The sequence below is a fragment of the Dendrobates tinctorius genome, unplaced genomic scaffold, assembly GCF_039654945.1.
Source record: "Dendrobates tinctorius isolate UK_male_01 unplaced genomic scaffold, ASM3965494v1 ptg000033l, whole genome shotgun sequence".
In the NCBI taxonomy this organism is placed as follows: domain Eukaryota; kingdom Metazoa; phylum Chordata; class Amphibia; order Anura; family Dendrobatidae; genus Dendrobates; species Dendrobates tinctorius.
This window is the reverse complement of record NW_027361701.1, coordinates 19578651-19602769: the sequence shown is the minus strand read 5'-3', so window position 1 is coordinate 19602769 and position 24119 is coordinate 19578651. Positions and strand designations below refer to the sequence as shown.

At 45.6% G+C, this 24119-nt stretch overlaps 1 protein-coding gene across 15 annotated transcripts in view; it reads right to left on the bottom strand.

Moving 5' to 3' along the window:
• Nucleotides 1–24119, bottom strand: part of FOXRED2 (FAD dependent oxidoreductase domain containing 2) — a 1046175-nt gene that overhangs the window by 794775 nt on the left and 227281 nt on the right. For 14 of the 15 annotated variants that reach the window (XR_012231658.1, XM_073573008.1, XM_073573006.1 and 11 more), the window contains one exon: nt 12890–13141. The exons of the other annotated variant lie outside the window; for it this stretch is intronic. Coding sequence is in view for 13 of the 14 variants with exons in the window: in XM_073573008.1 (XP_073429109.1) it covers nt 12890–13141 (252 nt within the window). In the remaining variant the exon portion in view is untranslated. The remainder of the gene's footprint in view (nt 1–12889; nt 13142–24119) is intronic. 15 annotated transcript variants of the gene reach the window in all.

The following is a 24119-nucleotide window of genomic DNA, read 5'->3' as shown; positions in this document are numbered from 1 at the left end:
GTAATTGAAATATTCCGATCCCGATCCGGCTGGCTTTACAATGCGGATATGTTTCCCGTCCACAGCGCCCAAGCAGTTGGGAAACTGACATATCTGTTGAAAGTTTTCTGAAATTTCAATCCACCTCTCTGTTGTGGGCTCTGGTAAAAACTCTTCAGCTAAGGAGTCCCACAGTGCACGGCATGTGTACTTCACTATTCCAGATATGGTGGAAATCCCGAGTCTGTACTGGAAATGCAGTGACGAAAGGGATTCTCCAGTTGCAAGAAATCTGTGGGGAATTAAAAAACAATCAATTAGTTTTAAATCACAGCATTACATACCAAAACTCAGCTATAACACTTGGAGATACAAACTACCACCAACAAGATTGCAGTGAAAGTGTGCTCTGATGCGAGCATATCCAATAAATGTGGCTTACCTTAAAGTCACCATCAGACGCTCTGCGGGTGAAACAGAGAAGCGGCAATAGGTGTCTGCTTTTCTTATGAGGTGTGCAATGCGCTCCACCAAGTAATCAAAATTCTCCATTTTCATCCGAACATATCCAAAAAATTTATCCGGGTTTCGTCGAAGGTCCATGCAGAGTGTAGAATAGACCCCACGCGTCATTCTCTTGGCTGTGATGGGGTGGATCCACAAACGTCATCTACGATGCCTGATGCGCTGCTGTCTCGCTCTCTCCTTCTCCAGAACAATCACCCTCAAACGATTCGCCTCCGCTGTAAAATCCGCCAAATTCTTCAAAATATTTCCAATGACAACATCCATCTTCGCCAGTAACTTGCTCTTCTCTCCAACCTGCACTTTCTCCTCTACAACCTGTCAAAGAAGGGCTGTAGGAACACGCTATATATAGTTTTCCAGTAGCCAATCCCGTTCGGAAGGCCACAAGGGGTGTTTTTAAAAACCGGATCCGGCGTAATCCGTCGAAAAACGGATCGAAAAACGGATGAACGGGATGAGACGGATCCGATTTTGTCTGTCAAGAACAAGACGGATCCGGCAGAAAAACGGATCCGTCACATCCGGTTTTATGAAATATTTGCCGGATCCGGCGCTCCGGCACGACGCCGGATCGCGCCTGACGCCGAAAACATGATGTGTGAAAGTAGCCTAAGGTGGGTGATATGGTTTGGTTATCATCAAAAAATATCGCTATGAAGGTAGCTTCTCCTATGTTTAAGCCTAGATTTATTGGGCCTTACAAGATTTTGGAGATCATTAATCAGGTCTCTTTTCGGTTGGCTCTTCCTGTCACATTTAAAATGCATAATGTGTTTCATAAGTCCTTGTTGAAGAGGTTTGTTGAACCAGTAGTTCCTGGGGTGGCACCTCCGGACCCTGTATTGGTTGAAGGTAACATGGAATATGAGGTAGAGAAGATACTGGATTCCCGTCTGGCTAGACGGAGACTCCAGTATTTGGTTAAGTGGAAGGGTTATGGTCAGGAGGATAATTCCTGGGTCTCTGCCTCTGATATTCATGCCAAAAGATTGGTGTGTGCCTTTCATCGGGCTCACCCTGATCGCCCTGGTGGCGTGGATGAGGGTTCGGTGACCCCTCCTCAAGGGGGAGGTACTGTTATGAGTTCATTTTCCCCTTCACCATTGAGGTCTGATGAACTCCCTCTTCTGGTGAAGGAAGGTAGTGAGGCTGATTACCACGCACCTGAGCTGGGAGAGGATGACTGGGCGACAGGGATCTCTGACTGGATATAAGGCAGCCGACGCCCTTCCTCCTCGCTGGTGATTTCTCTGTTGAATTCTAGACCAGTCTGATTCCTGCTCCTCAAAAGCTAAGTTTTCTGCTTTGCCTTTTTGCATTTGTGTTTTGGTTTTAGTTTGCCTTGCTTTTCTGGATTCTGCCATTCCCTGCTGGGGTGAGCTGAATTCCTTTTTTGTCGGTTGCTCTGTCTTCAGAAAATACCTGAGTACTGACATAGTCTTTTTGAAGCCTAGCGTCTTCAGGGCCTTTTTCCCTGTCAGTCTGTTGGCTCTTATTTTCATAGTGTTTTTCGCGGATTGCAGACAACAGCTTTCCTATCCTGTCCTGTCTAGTTAGCTTGGGCCCCATCATTTGCTCAGTCTATCTTTCTATCTGTGTTAGTGTTTTTTCTTCTTGCTTCACCGTCATTATATGTTGGGGGCTGCCTATTGCTTTGGGGTCTGCTCTGGGGCAGTTTAGATTTCCCTTTCTGTCTTTAGGCTAGGCAGTTCTCTGGCTGTGATCTAGGGGTCTAGGGCTTCGTAGGAACCCCCCACAGCTACTGCTAGTTGTTGTTGATAGGTTCAGGGGTCTGCAATCCGATAGCTGCCAACTTCTCTGGTTTTCTGGCATTTCTGATTTTGCCTCCTACGGTGACTCATTCATAACAGGTCGCCATTTTCTGTGTGGCTGTTCCTGACATGATGGGGTCCACATAGATCACTAGACATGTGTACAGCATTTGGGACTTCATAGTGCAGTAACTAGCCACACATATTTTCTCTATTTTCTCTTTTCCACATAAAGAGATACCTTTATTTGGGCAACACATAATAAAGTATACTATTAATTTGATGATTAACTCTGCCATTTTTAGGTGCATGAGAAGCCTTAGCACATGCATACATACATGCCCTCGTTTATACAAGTTTGACTTGGCTATCCTTGTAGACATTTAGATTTGACTATGTCCTTCTGCAGCTGTTCCTAACTCTATGGAACTTATACACATATTCCTATGCACTTTAGTGGGGGTCTTTTTCCCTCCCCATTGTTGCATATCATCTTCAACTGCTGTAGTATGACAGTGTTGAGTCATAATATTTGGGCAACGTGCAATAATTGATGTATAATCTATAATACAAAAATTCAATTTACTATCCATATATGCATTGTTTGCTCGTATGTATTGGATTAACAAGACAGCTTTTGACCTACTCACACCACAGTAGGATTGTCTACTTGGATCTTTTTGACTATCAGTTAGTGCTGACCTGTTTTTCTTATAGTTCTGGGATACCTATTTATTAGATGCCTCACCCAAGTACATTTTAAATTTGCCGTGTTTTCTTCATGTGCCTTCTTTTTGATAAAATAAAAAATTGACTCTTCAAATAGTTTTGGACTCCATTGTTTCTCCTGTTTTTTATTAGACTGTGGCTTGTGCAGAATGTTAGTGCAAGATGATGGGAGTGATCCTCCACATGGCTGAGCAATGAAGCTGGACACAAATGCTTTAGCCACAGAATCAACTAAGAGAAAGCGAGGCAGGAGAGAAAAAAAAAATCAGGGAAAAGGTAAGGTAATGCTTTTATATATACATGCTGGATATATAAAAGCTATTTTGGGCCAGATATAATGTGACGTCCGTCTGGTGCGAGTCTGAGCTGCAAGTAAGACAGGACCCCGAGAAACCCCAGGACCCTTTACACCTATACAGGGATCTGGAATTACAGCGGAGCCCAAGTGGTAGCTGCCTATGAGAGCAGCGGATTTGAGCAGGACGGTCGCCAGGAAAGAATTAATAAACGGGACCAAAAGCGTAGTGAGGAGTCCAAGTCAAAACCGGGAGGGCAGCAGAGGTACAAAATTGGCAGGATGAAGAAGGGTCAAAAATCCAGGCCAAGGTCAGAGTCAAAAACTGGGAGAGCAGCAGAGGTACAAAATCGGCAGGCTGTAGAAGGATCAGAAATCCAGGCTAAGGTCAGAATCGCAATAGCAATATAAACACTAGCACACTGGGGAAACCAAGACTATATATGGCAGCCTGCAGGACAGAGTCCAAAGTATTTGAAGGATATGGCTATCCCTCACAGGCTCACAGCCTGATGACCTAATCTGGAACACCCCCAAAACCAGGCCAGATGGCGATGCACCAACCCCATCACCTCTGACAGAAGAGCGAAGCCTGCGCCCACCAGACGCCTGTGCAGGGGCCCTTTCTCTGTCACCACTATCACCCACAGGAAAGACACGGCGATGCCCAATGAAAGAGGCATGCGTCAAAGGAGCAGGACCACGAGGACATAGCCCTCCTATCGCCGGCACCACCAGTCGAAGGAGTCCGGCGCCTCCCAGCGGCCGAGGCAGGAACAGCAGCCCCCGAGTCCGGTGACGTGACAGTCCAGCACCTCCCAGTGGCCGAGGTAGAAACACCAGCCCCGAGTCCGACGGCGACGTGACAGTCTGGCGCCTCCCAGTGGCCGAGGCAGGAACACCAGCCCCGAGTCCGACGGCGACGTGACAGTCTGGCGCCTCCCAGTGGCTGAGGCAGGAACACCAGCCCCTGAGTCCGATGGTGACGTGACAAGTGTCCAGAAGCTGGAGACGCTACCAGGAGACAGGTCAGTACACGAGGAGACGTGGAGGGGCCATAGGAGAGCAGCAACCCAGCAACAGGACCGCTACCTCTGCCTTTGTGCAAGGAGGAAAAGGAGGAGCACTGCCAGAGCCCTGCAAAATTACCTCCAGCAGGCCACAAATGTACATGTGCCTGCACAAACTGTTAGAAAGCGACTCCATGAGGATGGTCTGAGTGCCCGATGTCCACAGATGGGGGTTGTGCTCACAGCCCAACAACGTGCAGGAAGTTTGGCATTTGCCACAAAACATCAGGTTTGGCAAATTCGCCACTGGCGCCCTGTGCTCTTCACAGATGAAAGCAGGTTCACACTGAGCACATGTGACAGACGTGACAGAGTCTGGAGACGCTGTGGAGAGCGATCTGCTGCCTGCAACATCCTTTAGCATGATCGGTTTGGCAGTGGGTCAATAATGGTGTGGGGTGGCATCTCTTTGGAGCGCCGCACAGCCCTCCATGTGCTCACCAGAGGTAGCTTGACTGCATTAGGTACCGAGATGAGATCCTCAGACCCCATGTGAGACCATACGCTGGTGTGGTTGGTCCTGGGTTCCTCCTAATACAGGACAATGCCAGACCTCTTTTGGCTGTAGAGTGTCAGCAGTTCCTGCAAGATGAAGGCATTGAAGCTATGGACTGAACCGCCCATTCCCCAGACCTTAATTCGATTGAGCACATCCGGGACATCATGTCTCGCTCCATCCACCGTCACATTGCACCAGACTTCCAGGAGTTGGCGGATGCTTTAGTCCAAGTCTTGGAAGAGTTCCCTCAGGAGAACATCTGCCGCCTCATCAGGACCATGTCCAGGCATTATAGGGAGGTCATACAGGCACGTGGAGAGGCCACACACACTATTGAGCATTATTTCCTTCTCTTGAGGCATTTCCACTGAAGTTGGATCAATCTGTAATTTGATTTTCCACTTTGATTTTGAGTATCATTCCAAATCCAGACCTCCATGGGACATTAATTTGTATTTACATTGATCATTTTTATGACTTATTGTTCTCAACGCATTCCACTATGTAATGAATAAAGATTTGCAACTGGAATATTTAATTCAGTAACATCTAGGATGTGGTATTTTAGTGTTCCCTTTATTTCTTGAGCCGTATATATATATATATATATATATATATACACACATACACACACATACATACATTATATATATATATACTAGCTGAAGAGCCCGGCGCTGCCCGGGCATAGTAACTAACTGTGGTTAGTTATAACAAATTATAATTATCCTCCATCCCATAGTCCCGTGCCCATATACCCATCATCCATGTCCACCATCCCATATGCCCATGCCCATATACCCATCATACATATCCTCCATCCCATAGTTGAGTGCCCATATACCCATCACACATCCTCCATCCCATAGTCCCATGCCCATATACCCATCATACATATTCTCCATCCCATAGTCCCATGCCCATATACCCATCATACATATTCGCCATCCCATAGTCGAGTGCCCATATACCCATCACACATCCTTCATCTCATAGTCCCATGCCCATATACCCATCATACATATCCTCCATCCCATAGTCCCGTGCCCATATACCCATCATATATATCCGCCATCCCATAGTCCCGTGCCCATATACCCATCATACATATCCTCCATCCCATAGTCCAGTGCCCATATACCCATCACACCTCCTCCATCCCATAGTCCCATGCCCATATACCCGTCATACATATCCTCCATCCCATAGTTCAGTGCCCATATTCCCATCACACATCCTCCATCCCATAGTCAACCATTATGACATCATAATGAGCGGCGGGGCTTGCAACCTATGATGACATCAGCGTCGCCATGGCAACCATTATGACATCATAATGAGGGGCGGGGCTTGATACACACACACACGTTTTCCCCCATTATGTAGATAGGGGCAAAATTGTTTGGTGAATTGGAATGCGCGGGGTTAAAATTTCGCCTCACAACATAGCTTAGGACACTCTCGTGGTCCAGACGTGTGACTGAGCCAAATTTTGTGGCTGTAGCTGCGACGGTGCGGATGCCAATCCTGGACATACACCCACACACACACACATACATACATACACACATTGATCTTTATATATTAGATATATATATATATATTCAAAATAAAAGAGAGAGGCCAGCGCTGCCTATGGTCAGAACGCGATACATAAAGTACATATGCACATATTGATTTCTAACTGTATTTCAAAATGACAAAATGAGACATTTAGCAAACCATTGATCAATTCTTTGAGCCACCTCGCCACGCCAAGGCATTCTCACATAGGGCAGTCCTACTCTATGTTTTTTTATATTCGCTGTGCCATTACGGCCTCCTAAATGTATTAAAAGCAAGACCACATTAAATGTAAACTGTACCTGAAGCATTTCTGAATCACTCCGATGGCGCCAGAAAGGGCGAGCGCAGATAAAGGTTGACCAGGTCCGGACATAGACATTTCAAGTCCAACCTCCAAACTGCCTTACTAGCAACCACAGATGAAGGGTGAAACAGGCCCAGACACAGGTGCACAATCAAACAGAGCCTGGGGCAGGGCAGAGCTGCTGTATATGTGTACAGCAGCCTAGATCAATCACAATGAATACAGAAAGAATGGCATGCATAATCCAGTGCGCACGGCAACAGTGGTGGTCAGCCACAACCAATATCAAAATAAAAAGAGTGAAGCCATCCCTGCCTATGGCACTGCTGCCGGCACTCCGAAGCGGAGTGTGCGGCTGCATAGAAATACATGCAGCCGCACGCTCTGCTCCCAAGTGCCAGCCGCAGTGTCAGTTATTAAGATTCGAGACTTGTCTGAGTTTCTTGCATGTGTGATCCGGCCTTACAGACATATATGCATAACAGTTAGTCAAAGGGAGTGGCAAGACAAGTTAATTAGTTCAAATTAACTAATCAGAGCCCTGATTACATTTGCCTTGGACATCTGGGAGGAAGTAAAATACCGGACATATAAAAACAATACATCATTAAAACATATAAGTCCAGATAAGCAGGAAACGTTACACTGAGTATTGCTGGTCACATAGTATAAACACTATACCTCTAACAGACTTGTATAGAAAGAGACTATTCAAAGAGCATCTCTATATATAAAAGTGAATGTATGTATGTGTGTGTGTGTGTGTGTGTGTGTGTGTGTGTGTGTGTGTGTGTATCACCCACCAATCACGAAGCATCTTTCATTTTACCAGAGCTGTTCAAAAGAAGCTTAGCTGTGATTGGTTGCTATGAGCAACAGTTTTCCTTGCAACCAATCACTAAGCATCTCTCATTTTACCAGAGCTGGTTAAAATTAGCTGAGCTGTGATTGGTTGCTATGAGCAAGTTTTCCCACTTGACAACACCTCAGCAGACACTGACATGGTGGGAGAAATCTAGCATCTTTGGGAACATAAGCTCCCAGTCATTGTCTGCCCCCCTGAAAGGAGCAGAGAGCACATGACAGAAATGAATCCCCCCCCTCCCTGCCCATATCCCCATCACAAATCCTCCATCCCATAGGCACATCTTCCCTCTTAAAGGGATCATTGGTATGGAAGTCAGAGCAAATCCATCCAGCGCTTTGGTTTTGACCCCAGGCCTCTCTTAAAGGGATCCCTGGTATTGAAGTTAGGACCGTTCCACTCAGCTCTGTGGTTCTGACCCCAGGGTCTCTTAAAGGGATCATTGGCATAAAAGTTAGGTCAAATCCACTCTGCACTTTGGTACTGACCCCAGACCTTTATTAAAGAGACCTCCGGTATGGAAGTCAGGGCAAATCCATCCAGCACTTTGGTTCTGACCACAGGCCTCTCTTAAAGGGATCCCTGGTATGGAAGTTAGGATTGTTCCACTCAGCTCTGAGGTTCTGACCCCTGGGTCTCTTAAAGGGATCATTGGTATGGAAGTTAGGGCAAATCCACTCTGCGCTTTGGTACTGACCCTAGGCCTTTCTTAAAGGGATCTCCGGTATGGAAGTTAAGGTAAATCCCTCAGCGCTCTGATTCTCACCCCAAGCTTCTATTAAAGGGATCATTGGTATGGAAGTCAGGACAAATCCACTCAGCGCTCTGGTTCTGACCCCAGGCCTCTCTTAAAGGGATCCCCGGTATGGAAGTTAGGACCGTTCCACTCAGCGCTCTGGTTCTGAACCCAGGCTCACAGGATGATGTGGGATATTAGGGGTAGTAGTCCGGTGACTCTGGCTGATGGGATGATGTGGGATATTAGGGGTAGTAGTCCGGTGGCTCTGGCTGACGGAATGACGTGGGCTATTAGTGGTAGTAGTCCGGTAGCTTTGGCTGATGGGATGATGTGGGATATTAGGGGGAGTAGTCTGGTGGCTCTTGCTGACGGGTAGATGTGGGATATTAGTGGTAGTTGTCTGGTGGCCCTGGCTGACGGGATGATGTGGGATATTAGGGATAGTAGTCTGGTGGCTCTGACGGGATGATGTGGAATATTAGGGGAAGTAGTCCGGTGGCTCTTGCTGACGGGACGATGTGGGATATTAGAGGTAGTAGTTCGGTGGCTCTGGCTGATGGGATGATGTGGGATATTAGGGGTAGTAGTCTGGTGGCTCTGGCTGACGGGATGATGTGGGATATTAGGGGTTGTAGTCCGGTGGCTCTGGATGACTAGAAGCAATGGGATGAAACTGAATGGGAGGAGACACAGATTAGACATTAGAAAAAACTTTTTGACAGTTAGAGTGATCAATGAGTGGAACAGGCTGCCACGAGAAGTGGTGAGTTCTCCTTCAATGGAAGTCTTCAAACAGAGGCTGGACAGACATCTGACTGGGATGATTTAGCGAATCCTGCTTTGAGCAGGGGGTTGGACCAGATGGCCCAGGAGGTCCCTTCCAACTCTACGATTCTATGAAATTATTATAAAAATTTTTGGGGAAAATGGGGGTGCGTCTTATAATGCGGATATACCTTACCCAGTAGCGTTGCTGCAGACCGCAGGCTGGATGTGGGGGGGGTCTGATGCTGCTGCCGGCGCCCGCCACGGGGGTGTCTTGTGCTGCGGGGATGATGGGCGGTGGAGTCCCGGCAGTTCCATGGGTTTCCTGTGTGGTGAAGTCTGGGAAAATGGCCGCCAGGGGCGGCACAGGCGCAGATGGAGATCTCGGCACCGAGATCTCAGCATTGAAATCTCATCTCCCCCCGCAGCGCCGGAAACCTCCGTGGCACCGCCAGACACCCCCGTGGCACCGGAGACACCCGCAGCTAATGCCACAGCATGTACCTAGAACAAAGTGCATTTTTCTATTTGGAAGACCCAGTAGGTGTTTTTTTTTACTATTCGACATGGACAGGTTACCAATTTCAGTGAGAACTGTGGTGACTCTTTGGAGTAATAGTTGCCTGGATTCCTTCACAGACTGCAGCTGACAACAGGGGGCAGCCTCTGGGCACATGTATCACTGTAAATAAGTTTTAGGCAGGTGTTGGAAAAAAACTGTTAAGTAATAGTGTTTGTTACTGGGAAGCCGCAGCGGTGCACCACACATTGGAACACCCCTCATCCCAGCCTGCGGCCTGCAGCATCACCCCACTTCTGCCTCCTCCAGCACCGACCCTGGGACCCCGCTTCACCACAGCCACCATTCCCAATAAGACGCATGGATTATAAGATGCACCACCATTTTATTAAAAAAAATCCTATTTTTTTCCTCAAAATTTGTGGTGCGTCTTATTATCCGAAGCTTTTTATAATCCGAAAAATACGGTATATTACTTATTCCCAGATGTCCAAGGAGAATGTAGTCAGGGCTGTGACTAATTAATTTAAACTAATTAACTTGTCTTACCACTCCCTTTGACTTCCTGGTATGCATATATGTCAGTCTGTTACTCTAAGATGTAATCCATGATTAAGACCGTGTAGGTTGAAACGCATAGGATTCTTTCCCTGCACTGGGATTGCTCACTTCTGCACGTCTGTGCTTTTTAACATGATGGCTAAATAAACGTCAAATTTTAAGAACCATATCTATTGTGGTCGCTGGAGACAACTCTTTTTGTACTTTGGATTTCCTCACTGCTGGGACCAGGGCGGATCCATGCGCCGATGACCAGCCAAGGAACTAGGACATAATGGGGTGAGCTAAACATTTTTCTTTTTACATATTGTATTGGGCATGACAGGGAATGTAGTTTTACCTGTCTGTCTTTATTTCCAATTTGTCCCTCCTGCATATTTTTGCCAATCAAAAACTTCTAATTGTAAGATCGCCTCCTGAGGAAGTTACAATATGAAACGTGCATTGGGGCGGAAGGATAACCACCATTAACACCTGGTCTTACCAGAAGGACCATCCCTGAGGAAGGAAACTGGAGTTTCCGAAAGGCGTTGGAAATTAGACCTCTCTGCGACTCGTTCCAGTGTCAGTCACGCAGACATCACGTGACCCATCGCGTCACACAGGTCCTTCACCAGCTACATGCAGCCAGCACGCAGCACCTGAACAGAGTGACTGGATCTTCATCTACTGTTGGAGGAGTCGCACAGAGCAGCTGTCACCGGCCGGGACAGCTCCTCCACACTGAATGGTCTACCTACCCAACAGCCTCGTAACGGCACAACATCTTCTCCATAAAAGCATTCAAGCTACAATCAGGACATTCAGCACCGGGACAGTGCATCCACCTTTGGACGGTAACAGACTTAATGTCTCATTGTTACTAACATTTAGAGATCTAACAGCAGGGCGTCTCTGCTATAATTTACTCATATGTACAATTGTGGTCTTATGATTAACACTGTTTGTACAGGGGTTGGACAAAATAATGGAAACACCTAACGTTTTGGCATCATAATCTTCGAACATGTTATAAACATACAAACCGTGACATATGATAATGTTTTGTAGTTGATTATTTGTGTTATGTGATATGTGTATGTAAATTAACTGTTTGTTTTGCAGAATTGTAAGAACATTGATGAGAACCTGATACCAATGGCAGACCTCTCGGATTTTCAAGGAGGCCAAATTGTTGGTGCTCGTATGGCAGGCGCTAGTGTAACAGAAAGTGCCCTAATGCTTGGAGTGTCAAGAGGTACTGTCTCCAAAGTAATGACTGCGTTTGAAAGAAAAGGAAAAACGTCCACAGCAAAGCACAGGTCCGGCCGAAAGTCGAAGTTGACTGAGAGAGACCGTCAGACTCTAAAGCGAATTGTGAGAGCGAATCGCAAGACCACGGCTCCGAAAATCACTGCTGAGCTCAATGAACACCTACAGAACCCAGTTTCCACGAAAACTGCTCGTCGGGAGCTGCACAAATCTGGATTCCACAGAAGAGCTGCAATTAGAAAACCGCTGCTCTCAATGACAAATGTTTCCAAGCGTTTAGAGTGGTGTAGAAACCTCCAGAATTGGTCCCTCGAACAGTGGAAACATGTGATATTCTCAGACGAATCATCGTTTACCCTATTTCCGACCTCCGGCCGAGTGTACGTTTGGAGATAGCCGAAAGAAGCATTCCATCCAGACTGCCTTGTCCCAACCGTAAAACATGGCGGAGGTTCTGTGATGATCTAGGGTGCTACTTCGTGGAGATCCACCGGGCCAATGATATCCCTTCATGGAAGAATTAACAGCCGAGATTATTTTGGGCGACCAAGTGAATCCTATGGTTCAAGCACTGTTCCCGGAGGGGAACGCCATCTTTCAGGATGATAATGCACCAATTCATACAGCTAGAATCGTTAAAGCAGGAACATCAGGAACATTCTAATGAAGTTGAGCATCTCGTCTGGCCCCGACAATCCCCAGACCTCAACATTATTGAGCATTTATGGTCGATTTTAGAGATTCAAGTTAGATGTCGATTTCTGCCGCCATCGTCGCTCAAAGAACTGGAGGGTGTTTTAACAGAAGAATGGGTTAAAATTCCTTTGGAAACAATTCATATCTTGTATGAATCCATACCTGAGAGAATTGAGGCTGTACTCGCCGCAAAAGGTGGACCTACACCATATTAAACCAACTTTTGTTGATGTTTCCAGGTGTTTTCATTATTTTGGCCAACCCTGTATATATATATATATACACTGTATATATATCTGCTTACTATTATAACACACCATCATTGGTGGCCATATCTTTCAATACATTCTGCACTTATATAAAACATTTCTTACTCCCAAAAAGAAAGGCTTTACCAGCGCGAATATACTCTATAGATCTATATTTTTCTGACAACAGTATGGTTATTGTCTTAGTCACAGCAGAAAAATCCTCTATCTGATCCTGCTTATCCCTACTGATTGATTGGATTCTTGCACCCCTAGCGGGTCTTGCTTACCTAAATACATGAACAGTAAGCTACACAAGCTCAGAATGATGATATATCTCACTGTACTTGCATGACACTCGCATGACACTCATATGACACTCGTCCTGATTTTCAGTAACAGCATCGGACTGATTTTATTTACGCTGATGAGCGTGAGCCCTTTAAGAGACAATGTGGCCTCACAGTTATGGATTTTGGTGTACAATCCTTCATATACTTGCCTCAAATCCCCAACATAGTGTGTGGACCAAGATAGTCGGACTCTGGTACGTCCAATCATATGGATAAAATTAGTCGAGCTTAGGATATTTTCAGCAGTTTCAAATGCAGAATTTCCACGACCCAAAATGAGAACACTTTGTCCTGTGAAATTAGAAGGGTCTATTGAAACGGTTTCATAGCCCTCCGCATACTCTTCTCCAGAAAACTTTACTTTATTGGCTAAAGCCAATCCAGTCGCCACTAGAAGAACACTGAAATAGAGGAAAATATTAAAGTTGCATTAACACATTTGGAGTATATAATCCTTAAAGGGAACCTGTCTTGTCCAAAAATGCTATTTACCTGAAAATATAGGATTAACAGTGACAGGGAGAAAATTACTTTATATACTACTTGTGGCCACTCGGTTCAAGTCATATGGGTGGTGCAGGGAGCACTCATCTGTACAAAGAGTGTGCTGTAATCACTCTGCAACACTGATCGACAGCCTGCTCTGCACCACCTCTAAGACTGAATGTCAGTGTGTTGTGAGTTCATTCTCCCCTTCACCTTTGATGTCTGATGAACTCCCTCTGCTGGTGAAGAGAGGTAGTGAAATTGATTGGGATGGGAAGAACCTGTCATCTGAACAGGCGGAGTAATCTGAACAGGCGGAGTGTGATTGGACATCTGGAATTTCTGACTGGATATAAGGCCGACGCCCTGCAGGGCTGCTGGTGATCCTTTCTGCTCTGAGCTCTTGTATCCAGCTTAGTTCCTGTCTACTAAAAGCTAAGTTTTTGCCCTGCTATTATTCCATGAGATTTTGTCTGGTTTCCTTAGTGTTTGTATTCAGCCAGTCCTGGTTGGGACTGGCTGAATTCCATTTTTGTCTCTGATCAGTTGATCTCTTTGCTCTGTTTTCAGAATATACCTGAGTGCTGATATAGTGATTTTGAAGTCTAGCGACTTCAGGGCCTTTTCCCCTATCAGACGGTTGGGACATTTTTGGTAGGGTTTTTTGCGGATTGCAGCCAGCATCTTTCCTGTCCTGTCTAGTTAGTTGGGCCCCATCGTTTGCTCAGCCTGTCTTTCTGTCTGTGTTTGTATCTGTTTTTCACCGACAATAGATGTTGGGGGCTGTCTATTGCTTTGGGGTCTGCTCTGGGGCAGTTTAGATTTCCCCTTTCCTTCTTTAGGCTTATGTAGTTCTCTGGCTGTGACGAGGGGTCTAGGGCACCGTAGGAACCCCCCACGGCTACTGTTAGTTGAGGTGTATAGGATCAGGGGTCTGCAATCCGATAGCTACCAACCTCTCCGGTTTTCTGGACTTAGCTTGTATTTTTGTTTTCTCCTCCGGTGACTCATTCATAACACAGTGGCTAGAGGTAGGATACAAATACATTTTCTCCCTGTAGCCACTGCTCCAGTAAAGCAGTTTAAGGCTATGTGCACACGTTGCGGATTTTGATGTGGATCCGAAGCGTTTTTGGACGCGCGGAATTGCATCAAATCCGCAGTGTAGTGCACAACCAATGGGAAATCCAGAACTGGTGTGCACATGCTGCGGAAAACTCCCTGCAGATGGGCAGTGTTTTATTTTCCGCAGCATGTCAATTCTGTTTGCAGATCTGCAGCGTTTCTGCACCCATTAACTTCCATTGAGTCAGTCAAATCAATAGCAAAACCGCAGGTGCAGTTGCGGTTTTGCTGAGCATGTGCGTGCGAAAAACGCTGCAGATAGGGAGGAGGAAGAGTGTGTGGGCAGGGACTGTGTGGGCAGAGATGTCCGTGTGTCTGTGGATGTCTGTGTGTATCTGTGTCTGTGCGCGCGTCTGCGGGTGTGTGCGCGGCTGTGTGTGTGCGGCTACTGTGTTGAATAGTAAAAAAAAACACATATACACATACAGGACACATACTCACCAAACAGCTAATCCCCTACACCCTCGATCGCCTGCAAAAAAATAAAATAAACGAACAGTATACTCCCTGTTCCAATGTAATCCATTTAATAACTAATGTCCCACGACGATTTCCCACATTGGCAGATGTGGCCATTCTACAGGGTTCTGGTGATACAATGACCGGAGGTAATCCTCCAGCAGTGTATCACTCCGCCATCTAGAGGTCACGGGAGTTCTTGCTGTCACTGAATTTAACCCCTTAACGTCCATTGACGTGTATAGCCGGTCATGGCCGGGTGAAATGTTCACCATGTTCACATGGTCTCAGAAGCTTTCTGCATAGCTATAATACATTGCAAAGCTAGAGAATTGCAATGTATTATACCTGCAATCAAAGTGAAAAAGTGAAAGTCCCATAAAGGGAGAAGGTAAAAAAACAAAACATTTTTTAAAAAAATATGTAAACATTTTTTTCAAAAATTCTAAAAATAGAAAAATTCCCCTAAAAATACACATTTTTCATGTAAAAAATAAAATAAAAAAAATACACATTTGGTATCGCCGCATCCATAAAATTCCCATCTATAAAAGTGTCACCCTAGTTAACCTCCTCAGTGAACGCCGTGAAAAAACAAAACACAAAAAAGTAGCAAATTATACTTTTCCAAGCAGTATCATCATACCGCTTGGAAAAAGTGGAAAAAAAGATTAAAAAATGAATAGTAATAAATATAGTATCACTGAAAGCGCCATCTTGTCCCGCATAAGACGAGCCACCATACAGCTCCATCAGCGGAAAAATAAAAAAGTTATAGCTCTCAGAATAAAGTGATGCAAAAATTATTATTTTTTCTATAAAAGCTTTTATTGTGCAAAAAACACCAAAACATAAAAAAAGATATAAATGAGGTAATGTTGTAATCATAGTGACTCCAAGAATAAAGCTGCCTTACCAATTTTACCACATGTAGAACGGAGAAAAAAAAAATTCCTGAATTGCTGGTTTTTGTTCACTGTGCCTCCACAAAAATCAGAATAGAAAGCGACCAAAAAAAGTTGTGCCCGAAAATGGTACCAATAAAAACGTCAGCTCATCCCGCAAAAAACAAGTGCACAAATGACTCTGTCGGCTGAAATATGGAAAGATTATAGCTTTCAAAATACGGCAATGCAAAAATTTCTTACAAAAAATTCGTACAAAAAAAAAGCGTCTTTTAGTGTGTGACAGAAGCTAAACATAAAATAAAGGATATAAATCTGATATCGTTGTAACTTACCGACCCGAAGAATAAAGTCGCCTAATCACTAATACCGCACGAGGAACGGTGTAAAAAATAAGACCAATTCTTCACCTTTTGTGGATTCGTTCATTCTGCCTTCCAAGGATCGAAGTAAGGCAATCGCAGTGGTTTACCCCCACATATGGGGTATCAGCGTACTCAGGACAAATTGCACTTTGGTGGTCTAATTTCTCCTGTTACCCTTGGGAAAATAAAAATTTGGGGGCAAAAAGATCATTTGGGTGGAAAAAATTATGATTTTTTTATTTTCATGGCTCTACGTTATAAACTTATGTGAAGCACTTGGGGGTTCAAAGTGCTCACCACACATCTAGATGAGCTCCTTGGGGGGGTCTATTTTCCAAAATGGGGTCACTTGGGGGGGTTTCTACTGTTTAGGCACATCAGGGGTACTGCAAACGCAACATGACGCCCGTAGACCATTCCATCAAAGTCTGCATTCCAAAACGGCGCTCCTTCCCTTCCAAGCTCTGCCATGCGCCGAAACACTGGTTCCACCCCACATATGGGGTATCAGCGTACTCAGGAGAAATTGCACAACAACTTTTGGGGTCCTATTTCTCCTGTTAACCTAGTAAAAGTAAAAAATTTGGGGGCAAAATGATCATTTTTGTGGAAAAAAATGTTTTTTTTTATTTTCACGGCTCTACATTATAAACTTCTGCAAAGCACTTGGGGGTCCAAAGTGCTCACCACACATCTAGATAAGCTCCTTGGGGGTCTAGTTTCCAAAATATGGTTACTTGTGGAGGGTTTCCACTGTTTAGGCACATCAGGGGCTCTCCAAACGCGACATGGCGTCCGCTCTCGATTCCAGCCAATATGACATTCAGAATCTCAAATGATGCTCCTTCCCTTCTGAGCACTGCCGTGTACCTAAAGATAGGTCTTCCTCCACACATGGGGTATCGGTGTACTCAGGAGAAATTGCACAACAAATATTGTGGTTCATTTTCTCCTGATACTCTTGACAAAATAAAAAAAAATTGTGTCAGAAGAAAAATTTTGTGAAAACAAGTTCAATGTTGATTTTTTCCTTCCACATTGCTTCAATTCTTGTGAAGTACCTAAAGGGTTAATAAACTTTTTGAATGTGGTTTTGAACACATTGAGGGATGCAGTTTTTAGAATGGTGTCACTTTTGGGTATTTTCTGTTATATTAACCCCCAAACTCAAGGTGAGGTGGTCCCTAAAATAAAATGGTTTTGTAAATTTTGTTGGAAAAATGAGAGATCGCTGGTCAACTTTTAACCCTTATAACTTCCTAACAAAAAAAATTATGTTTCCAAAATTGTGCTGATGTAAAGTTGGCATGTGAGAAATGTTATTTATTAACTATTTTGTGTGACAAAAATTAAAAGTTTGGAAATTGCTAAATTTTTGACAAATTTCCGTTATTTTCATAAATAAACGCAAGTCATAGAATCATAGAATCATAGAATCGTAGAGTTGGAAGGGACCTCCTGGGCCATCTGGTCCAACCCCCTGCTCAAAGCAGGATTCGCTAAATCATCCCAGTCAGATGTCTGTCCAGCCTCTGTTTGAAGACTTCCATTGAAGGAGAACTCACCACTTCTCATGGCAGCCTGTTCCACTCATTGATCACTCTAACTGTCAAAAAGTTTTTTCTAATATCTAATCTGTGTCTCTTCCCATTCAGTTTCATCCCATTGCTTCTAGTCTTTCCTTGTGCAAATGAGAATAAAGTTGATCCTTCTACAATGTGACAGCCCTTTAGATATTTGTAGACAGCTATTAAGTCTCCTCTCAGTCTTCTCTTTTGCAAACTAAACATTCCCTAATCCTGCAACCTTTCCTCATAAGACAGGGTTTGCAGACCGGTCACCATTCTGGTCGCTCTTTTCTGAACTTGCTCCAGTTTGTTGATGTCTTTTTTAAAATGTGGTGCCCAAAACTGGACACAATATTCCAGATGAGGTCTGACCAAAGAGGAGTAGAGGGAAATAATGACTTCACGTGATCTAGACTGTATGCTTCTGTTAATACATCCTAGAATTGCATTTGCCTTTTTTGCTGCTGCATCACACTGTTGACTCATATTCAGTCTGTGATCTATTAGTATACCCAAGTCTTTTTCACATGTGCTGTCACTTAGCCCTATTCCTCCCATTCTATATATACTTTTTTCATTTTTATTGCCCAGATGTAGTACTTTGCATTTCTCCCTGTTAAAAACCATTCTGTTAGTTGCTGCCCACTTCTCCAGTTTATTTAAATCTTTTTGAATCATCTCTCTCTCCTCTCTAGTATTAGCTATCCCTCCTAGCTTTGTGTCATCAGCAAATTTAATCAGTTTACCCTCAATTCCTTCATCTAAATCGTTGATAAAGATGTTGAACAATACAGGGCCCAGGACAGAGCCCTGTGGTACCCCACTTGAGACATTCTTCCAAGTGGATGTGCAGCCATTTACGACCACTCTTTGGGTCCGATCACTAAGCCAGTTATGAATCCACCTAACAGTTGCCTTGTCCATTCCATACTTAGTCATTTTTTCAATAAGGATTGTATGAGAGACTTTGTCAAATGCTTTGCTGAAGTCAAGATATACTATATCTACAGCATTTCCTTGATCCACCCAATCAGTGATACCGTCATAGAAGGAAATTAAGTTAGTCTGACATGACTTATCAGTTACAAACCCATGCTGACTCTGTTTAATCACTTCATTCTTATCCAGGTATTGACATACATGTTGTTTAATAATTTGTTCAAAGATCTTTCCTGGTATAGAAGTCAGACTCACCGGCCTATAGTTGCCTGGGTCCACCTTCTTCCCCTTTTTGAAGATAGGAACAACATTTGCTCTTCTCCAGTCTTCTGGCACTTCTCCTGTTCTCCAAGAATTTTCAAAGATTATGGAGAGGGGTTCAAAAATTTCTTCTGCTATCTCCTTCAGTACTCTGGGGTGTAATTCATCTGGACCTGGAGACTTGAATTCATTTAGGTTAGCTAAGTGTTTCCTCACTATCTTTCTGTTTATAGATATCCTGGATTCTTCTATTCCCTTAATAGGACAGTGAATAACAGTTGATGTTGCATTTCCTTTCTGAGAGAAAACAGATGCAAAATAGGAATTTAAAAGTTCAGCCTTCTCAACATCCTGTCTTACCATTTCATCATTTTCATCCTGTAAAAATACTATAGCATCTTTGACTTTTCTTTTACTTTTGACATATCCCCAAAATCCTTTATTATTGCTTTTGACATCTCTTGCAAGTCTCAGTTCATTTTCAGCTTTAGATAATCTGATTTGTGCCCTGCAGGTTCTGCAGACAGCATTATATTCTTCTTTAGATATGCCTCCCTCTTTCCATTTTATAAACATTTTTTTCTTCCTTTTTAGCATGTGCTTAAGTTCTGTGTTCATCCATCCTGGTTTCCTTAAATGCTTCCTATTCTTCCCTCTTTTCGGAATTGTTAACAACTGTGCATTGAGAATTTCATTTTTCAAGATTTCCCATCCTTCCTGGACATTTTTGTCTTTATCTAAGAAATTTTACCACTAACCACTAACCACTAACATGAAGTACAATATGTCATGAAAAAACAAATCTCAGAATCAGCGGGATCCGTTGAAGCGTTCCAGAGTTATAACCACATAAAGTGACAGTGGTCCAATTTCAAAATTAAGGCCTGGTCATTAACCTACAAAGTGGCTTGGTCTTAAAGGGTTATGCAGTTCTTCTTTGTTTGATGGCTTGAGACTATCATTTTTCCTCTTGATTACATTCCAGAGGTTTTCAATGGGGTTCAGGTCTGAAGATTGGACTGGCCATGACAGGGATATGTGGTGGTCCTTCATCCACATATTGATTGACCTAGCTGTGTGGCACGGCACATTGTCCTGATGGAAAAAACAGTCCTCAGAGTTGGGGAACATTTCCTGAGCAGAAGGAATCAACTGTTTTCCCAGGATAACCTTGTATGCTGCTTGATTCATACGTCCTTTGCAAATATTAACCTGCCCAATTCCAGCCTTGCTGAAGCATCCCCAGATCATCACCAATCCTCCACCAAATTTCACAGTGAGTGCAAGAAAAGGATTTCCAGTTTGTCAAGGAGCGCTTCTGGTTTACCTGCTGAAGGCTAATTTTATGTATAGACGAAACGCGTTGTGTTTTTATGTCTGAAAATAAACTGGATATTCCTTGAAATATTCGGAGTAATTAATGAATCAGCCAGAAGCGCTCCTTGACAAACTGGAAATCCTTTTCTGCATTCTCTGACGAATCTCCTACAAGGTAGTTCGTTCCACCTGTTTTGAGCTGCAGGCCAGCAGATCCAGACGATTACTCCAGTACCCAAACACAGGGTTATACGCTGAGCAACAAGACACCAAAAAGGTGAGAATTTTTTATTTCTATCTGACATAATTAAAACTCTGCACTTAGATCTGCACCCCCCTTCTTTTTCTGGATATTCCTTGAAATATTCTGAGTAATTAATGAATCAGCCGGAAGCGCTCCTTGACAAACTGGAAATCCTTTTCTGCACAGTGAGTGCAAGACACTGTGGCTTGTACGTGTCTCTGTGACGTATGCTGTGATAACAAAATAGGTTACGTCCGAGAGTGGACCCTCTGGATCGCGGCACTGGAGCTCCCAAGGGTGAGCGCGCCAGGTGGTGCCGACCCCTATACAGGGGCCGTTAGGGGCAGACCCTCAGAAGACAGATACCGCGACTGCTAGAACCAAGAGGGGCGGCTCGAAGGACTGAGTGGAGGGTGCCGGACTGAGAACTGGAGTATAGGACTGGGCACTGGAGTACAGGATGGAGACACGGAGTGCGGGACGGAGACACGAAGCACAGGACTGGGCAGTGGAGTGTAGGACTGGGCACTGGAGCACAGGACGGAGGCACAGAGTACATGACGGAGGCACGGAGTACAGGAGGGAGACACGGAGTACAGGACTGGGCAGGGGAGTGTAGGACTGGGCACTGGAGCACAGGACGGAGGCACGGAGTACAGGAGGAAGGCACGGAGTACAGGACTGGGCAGAGGAGTGTAAGTAGTGAGAAGGGGAAAAACCCCTAAACACCCAGGCCAGGATACCGTACGGAAGTCCACACGATAATCAGGCATCTCCACCATGTTGGAGACGCCTGATACACCCTGCCGAAGTCGGCTGATTTGGGCGCTCAGACCGCTGGGCGGCGCTGCAGGGTTAAAGGATCTGTAGAGCGCGCGCCCGCGGCCTAAGGCGCCCGCAGGAAGCCGGCACATGCTGGACGGAGGAGAAGAGGAGGCGGGCACAGAGCGGCGCGGCGAGCGCAGGTAAGTAAAGGCGGCGGCGGGCCCCGCTGTTGCTGGGACGGCGGCGGCTACCGCCGCCGATGTGACAGTACCCCCCCTTTAAGTCTCCCCTTTTTGAGGCTAGACAAAAACCTCTTTAAAAGATGAGGAGCATTATTATTCTCTTTAGGCTCCCAGGACCTCTCCTCGGGACCAAAACCCTTCCAATCAACGAGGTAGAGGGTACGCCCCCGAACTTTTTTCACGGCAAGAATCTCTTTCACCTCAAAGACATCATCAGCCCCTATTGGCTGAGGAGAAGGGGGAACTGAGCAGTACCGATTCAGCACTACAGGTTTAAGGAGCGAGACATGGAAGGCGTTAGGGACCCGAAGCGAAGCCGGCAACTTCAATTTATAAGCCACGTTATTAATGCGTCCCAAGACCTGGAACGGGCCGATGTACCGAGGACCCAGTTTGTAAGAAGGCAACTTCAAACGGATATACTTAGTTGACAGCCAAACTTTGTCGCCAGGTTGGTAAGGTGGAAGGTCCCTGCGCCTCTTGTCTGCATGTCTTTTAATCCGGATACTGGATCTTTCAAGAGCTTCTCTGGTCTCCTTCCAGACTTGAGAAAATTCGGTGGTGAGGGCATCTGCTGCAGGAACACCAGATGGCATAGGGAGAGGTAGTGGAACACCAGGGTTCTGGCCGGAAACCACGAAGAACGGCGTTTTGGTGGTGGACTCACTGGGGTGGTTGTTGTGGGCAAACTCTGCCCACGGCAGAAGAGACACCCAGTTGTCTTGATGGGTGTTCGAGAAGTGACGCAGGTAGGCTGTTCATACCTGATTGATTCGCTCAACTTGCCCATTGGACTGAGGGTGATAAGCAGAGAAGTCCAGAGATATACCCATGAGCTTGCTGAGTGCCCTCCAGAAACGGGAGGTAAATTGGACTCCGCGATCGGAGACAATTCGTTGAGAGAGTCCGTGAAGCCTAAAGATCTGGTGTATGAAGACCTTGACCAGCTCAGATGCCGTGGGTAATCCGGGCAGAGGGATGAAATGGGCCATTTTGGAGAACCGATCGACCACTACTAAGATGGTAGTACATCCGGAAGAACGTGGAAGATCAGTGATGAAATCCATACCTATTTGTCGCCAAGGGGCTTCAGGAGGAGGCAAAGGGTGGAGCAGGCCGGACGGCAGACTTCTAGGTACCTTGTTCAGAGCACAAGCCGTACAGGACGCTATAAAATCAGTCACATCTTGGCGAAGGGATGGCCACCAGTAGTAGCGCGAAAGAAGGCTGAGGGTTTTCTTGACCCCGACGTGACCCGCAACCTTGGAAGAATGCCCCCAATCCAGGACCTCAGACCTCTTATTCTGCGGAACGAAGGTCTTGCCTGGCGGAATGGGAGAAAGCGTCACGGGCGCCACGGTGACAATTTTGGCAGGCTCAATGATGTGAGATGAACCTTCCTCAACCTTAGGTGATTGTAGGGACCTGGACAGAGCATCTGCCTTGATGTTTCTGTCCCCCGGTCGAAATTAGAATTTGAAGTCAAACCGGGAGAAATATAGCGACCACCTGGCTTGCCTGGAGTTGAGCCTTTGCGCGGGCTGAAGATATGCCAAATTCTTGTGATCCGTGAAGATTATGAATGGATGAACTGCCCCTTCCAAAAGATACTGCCACTCCTCCAGGGCCATCTTAATGGCCAGTAATTCCCGGTCCCCAATGGCATAATTGCTGTCATGATCCAGGACGGGATTTCGCTTTGACCCGTCCTGGTTAGACTATGGGTTAATTGTGCTGCCTCTCTCTGGCAGCAGGAGGCTATTTAGTGCTCACTGGACCTGGGTCCGGTGTCAGTTATACTCCTGCCCTCGGCTGAGTTAAGTGACCTCTTGTATACGTGTGCCTTGTGCCTGATATCTTGCTTGCTTGTGTGGTTTTGATTTGGTTCTGTCCCTGTTACGAGTTCTGCCTGACCCTCTTGTACTGCGCTACCTCTCGTGTATGACTCTCTGCTTGTGACCCGACTCCTCTCTGCTCGTCCCCTTGGTACCACGTCGCCCTCTTGTGTATGACCTTTGGCTCTGTCTGACTACCCGTCTGTTTGTCGCTCCTGTGCCTCGTTTGCCCGTACTGCTGTGACCACTGTTTTGCCTGACTCTGAGTTGTTGTATGGTGTCCTGTCCTATCTGAATACAGGATGCTAAGCCCCGCCCCCTTGCAGTCACATGACCATAGGTCCCGTGCAGACTATTCAGTTTCAGTGTCCGCAGGTCCTATGCTTCTTTACCTTCCAGCGCTGACTGGACCCTGACACTATTAGCCTGAAGCACGCATGGTCACCTCTGCTGCCCTGCTCCCCAGGTAACTCTTAGCACTGCTTCTGTACTCAGGACACGTGCACTGGCTCTATGAGCAAGTGCAGTGCGGTGTCTCTGACATTTGCATTCTGCGGGAGAGAACGACCTAGAGAAGAATCCACACGGTACCACTTGACCAGAAGTCGTCCGCTGAGAAAGCACCGCTCCCGCACCAGTAGAAGAGGCATCCTCTTCTAGGATGAAGGGCCTATTGACCAACGGTCGATGTAGAATCGGGGCGGTAGCAAAGGACTGCTTCAAAGCAAGAAAGGCCTCTTCAGCCTCTGGAGTCCAGGCATTTGGTTTGGTCCCCTTCCTGGTCAGAGCAGAGATGGGCTTGGTTACCGAGGAGAAGAAGGGAACAACTGTCTGTAATAGTTCGCAAAACCCAGGAACCGCTGGATCG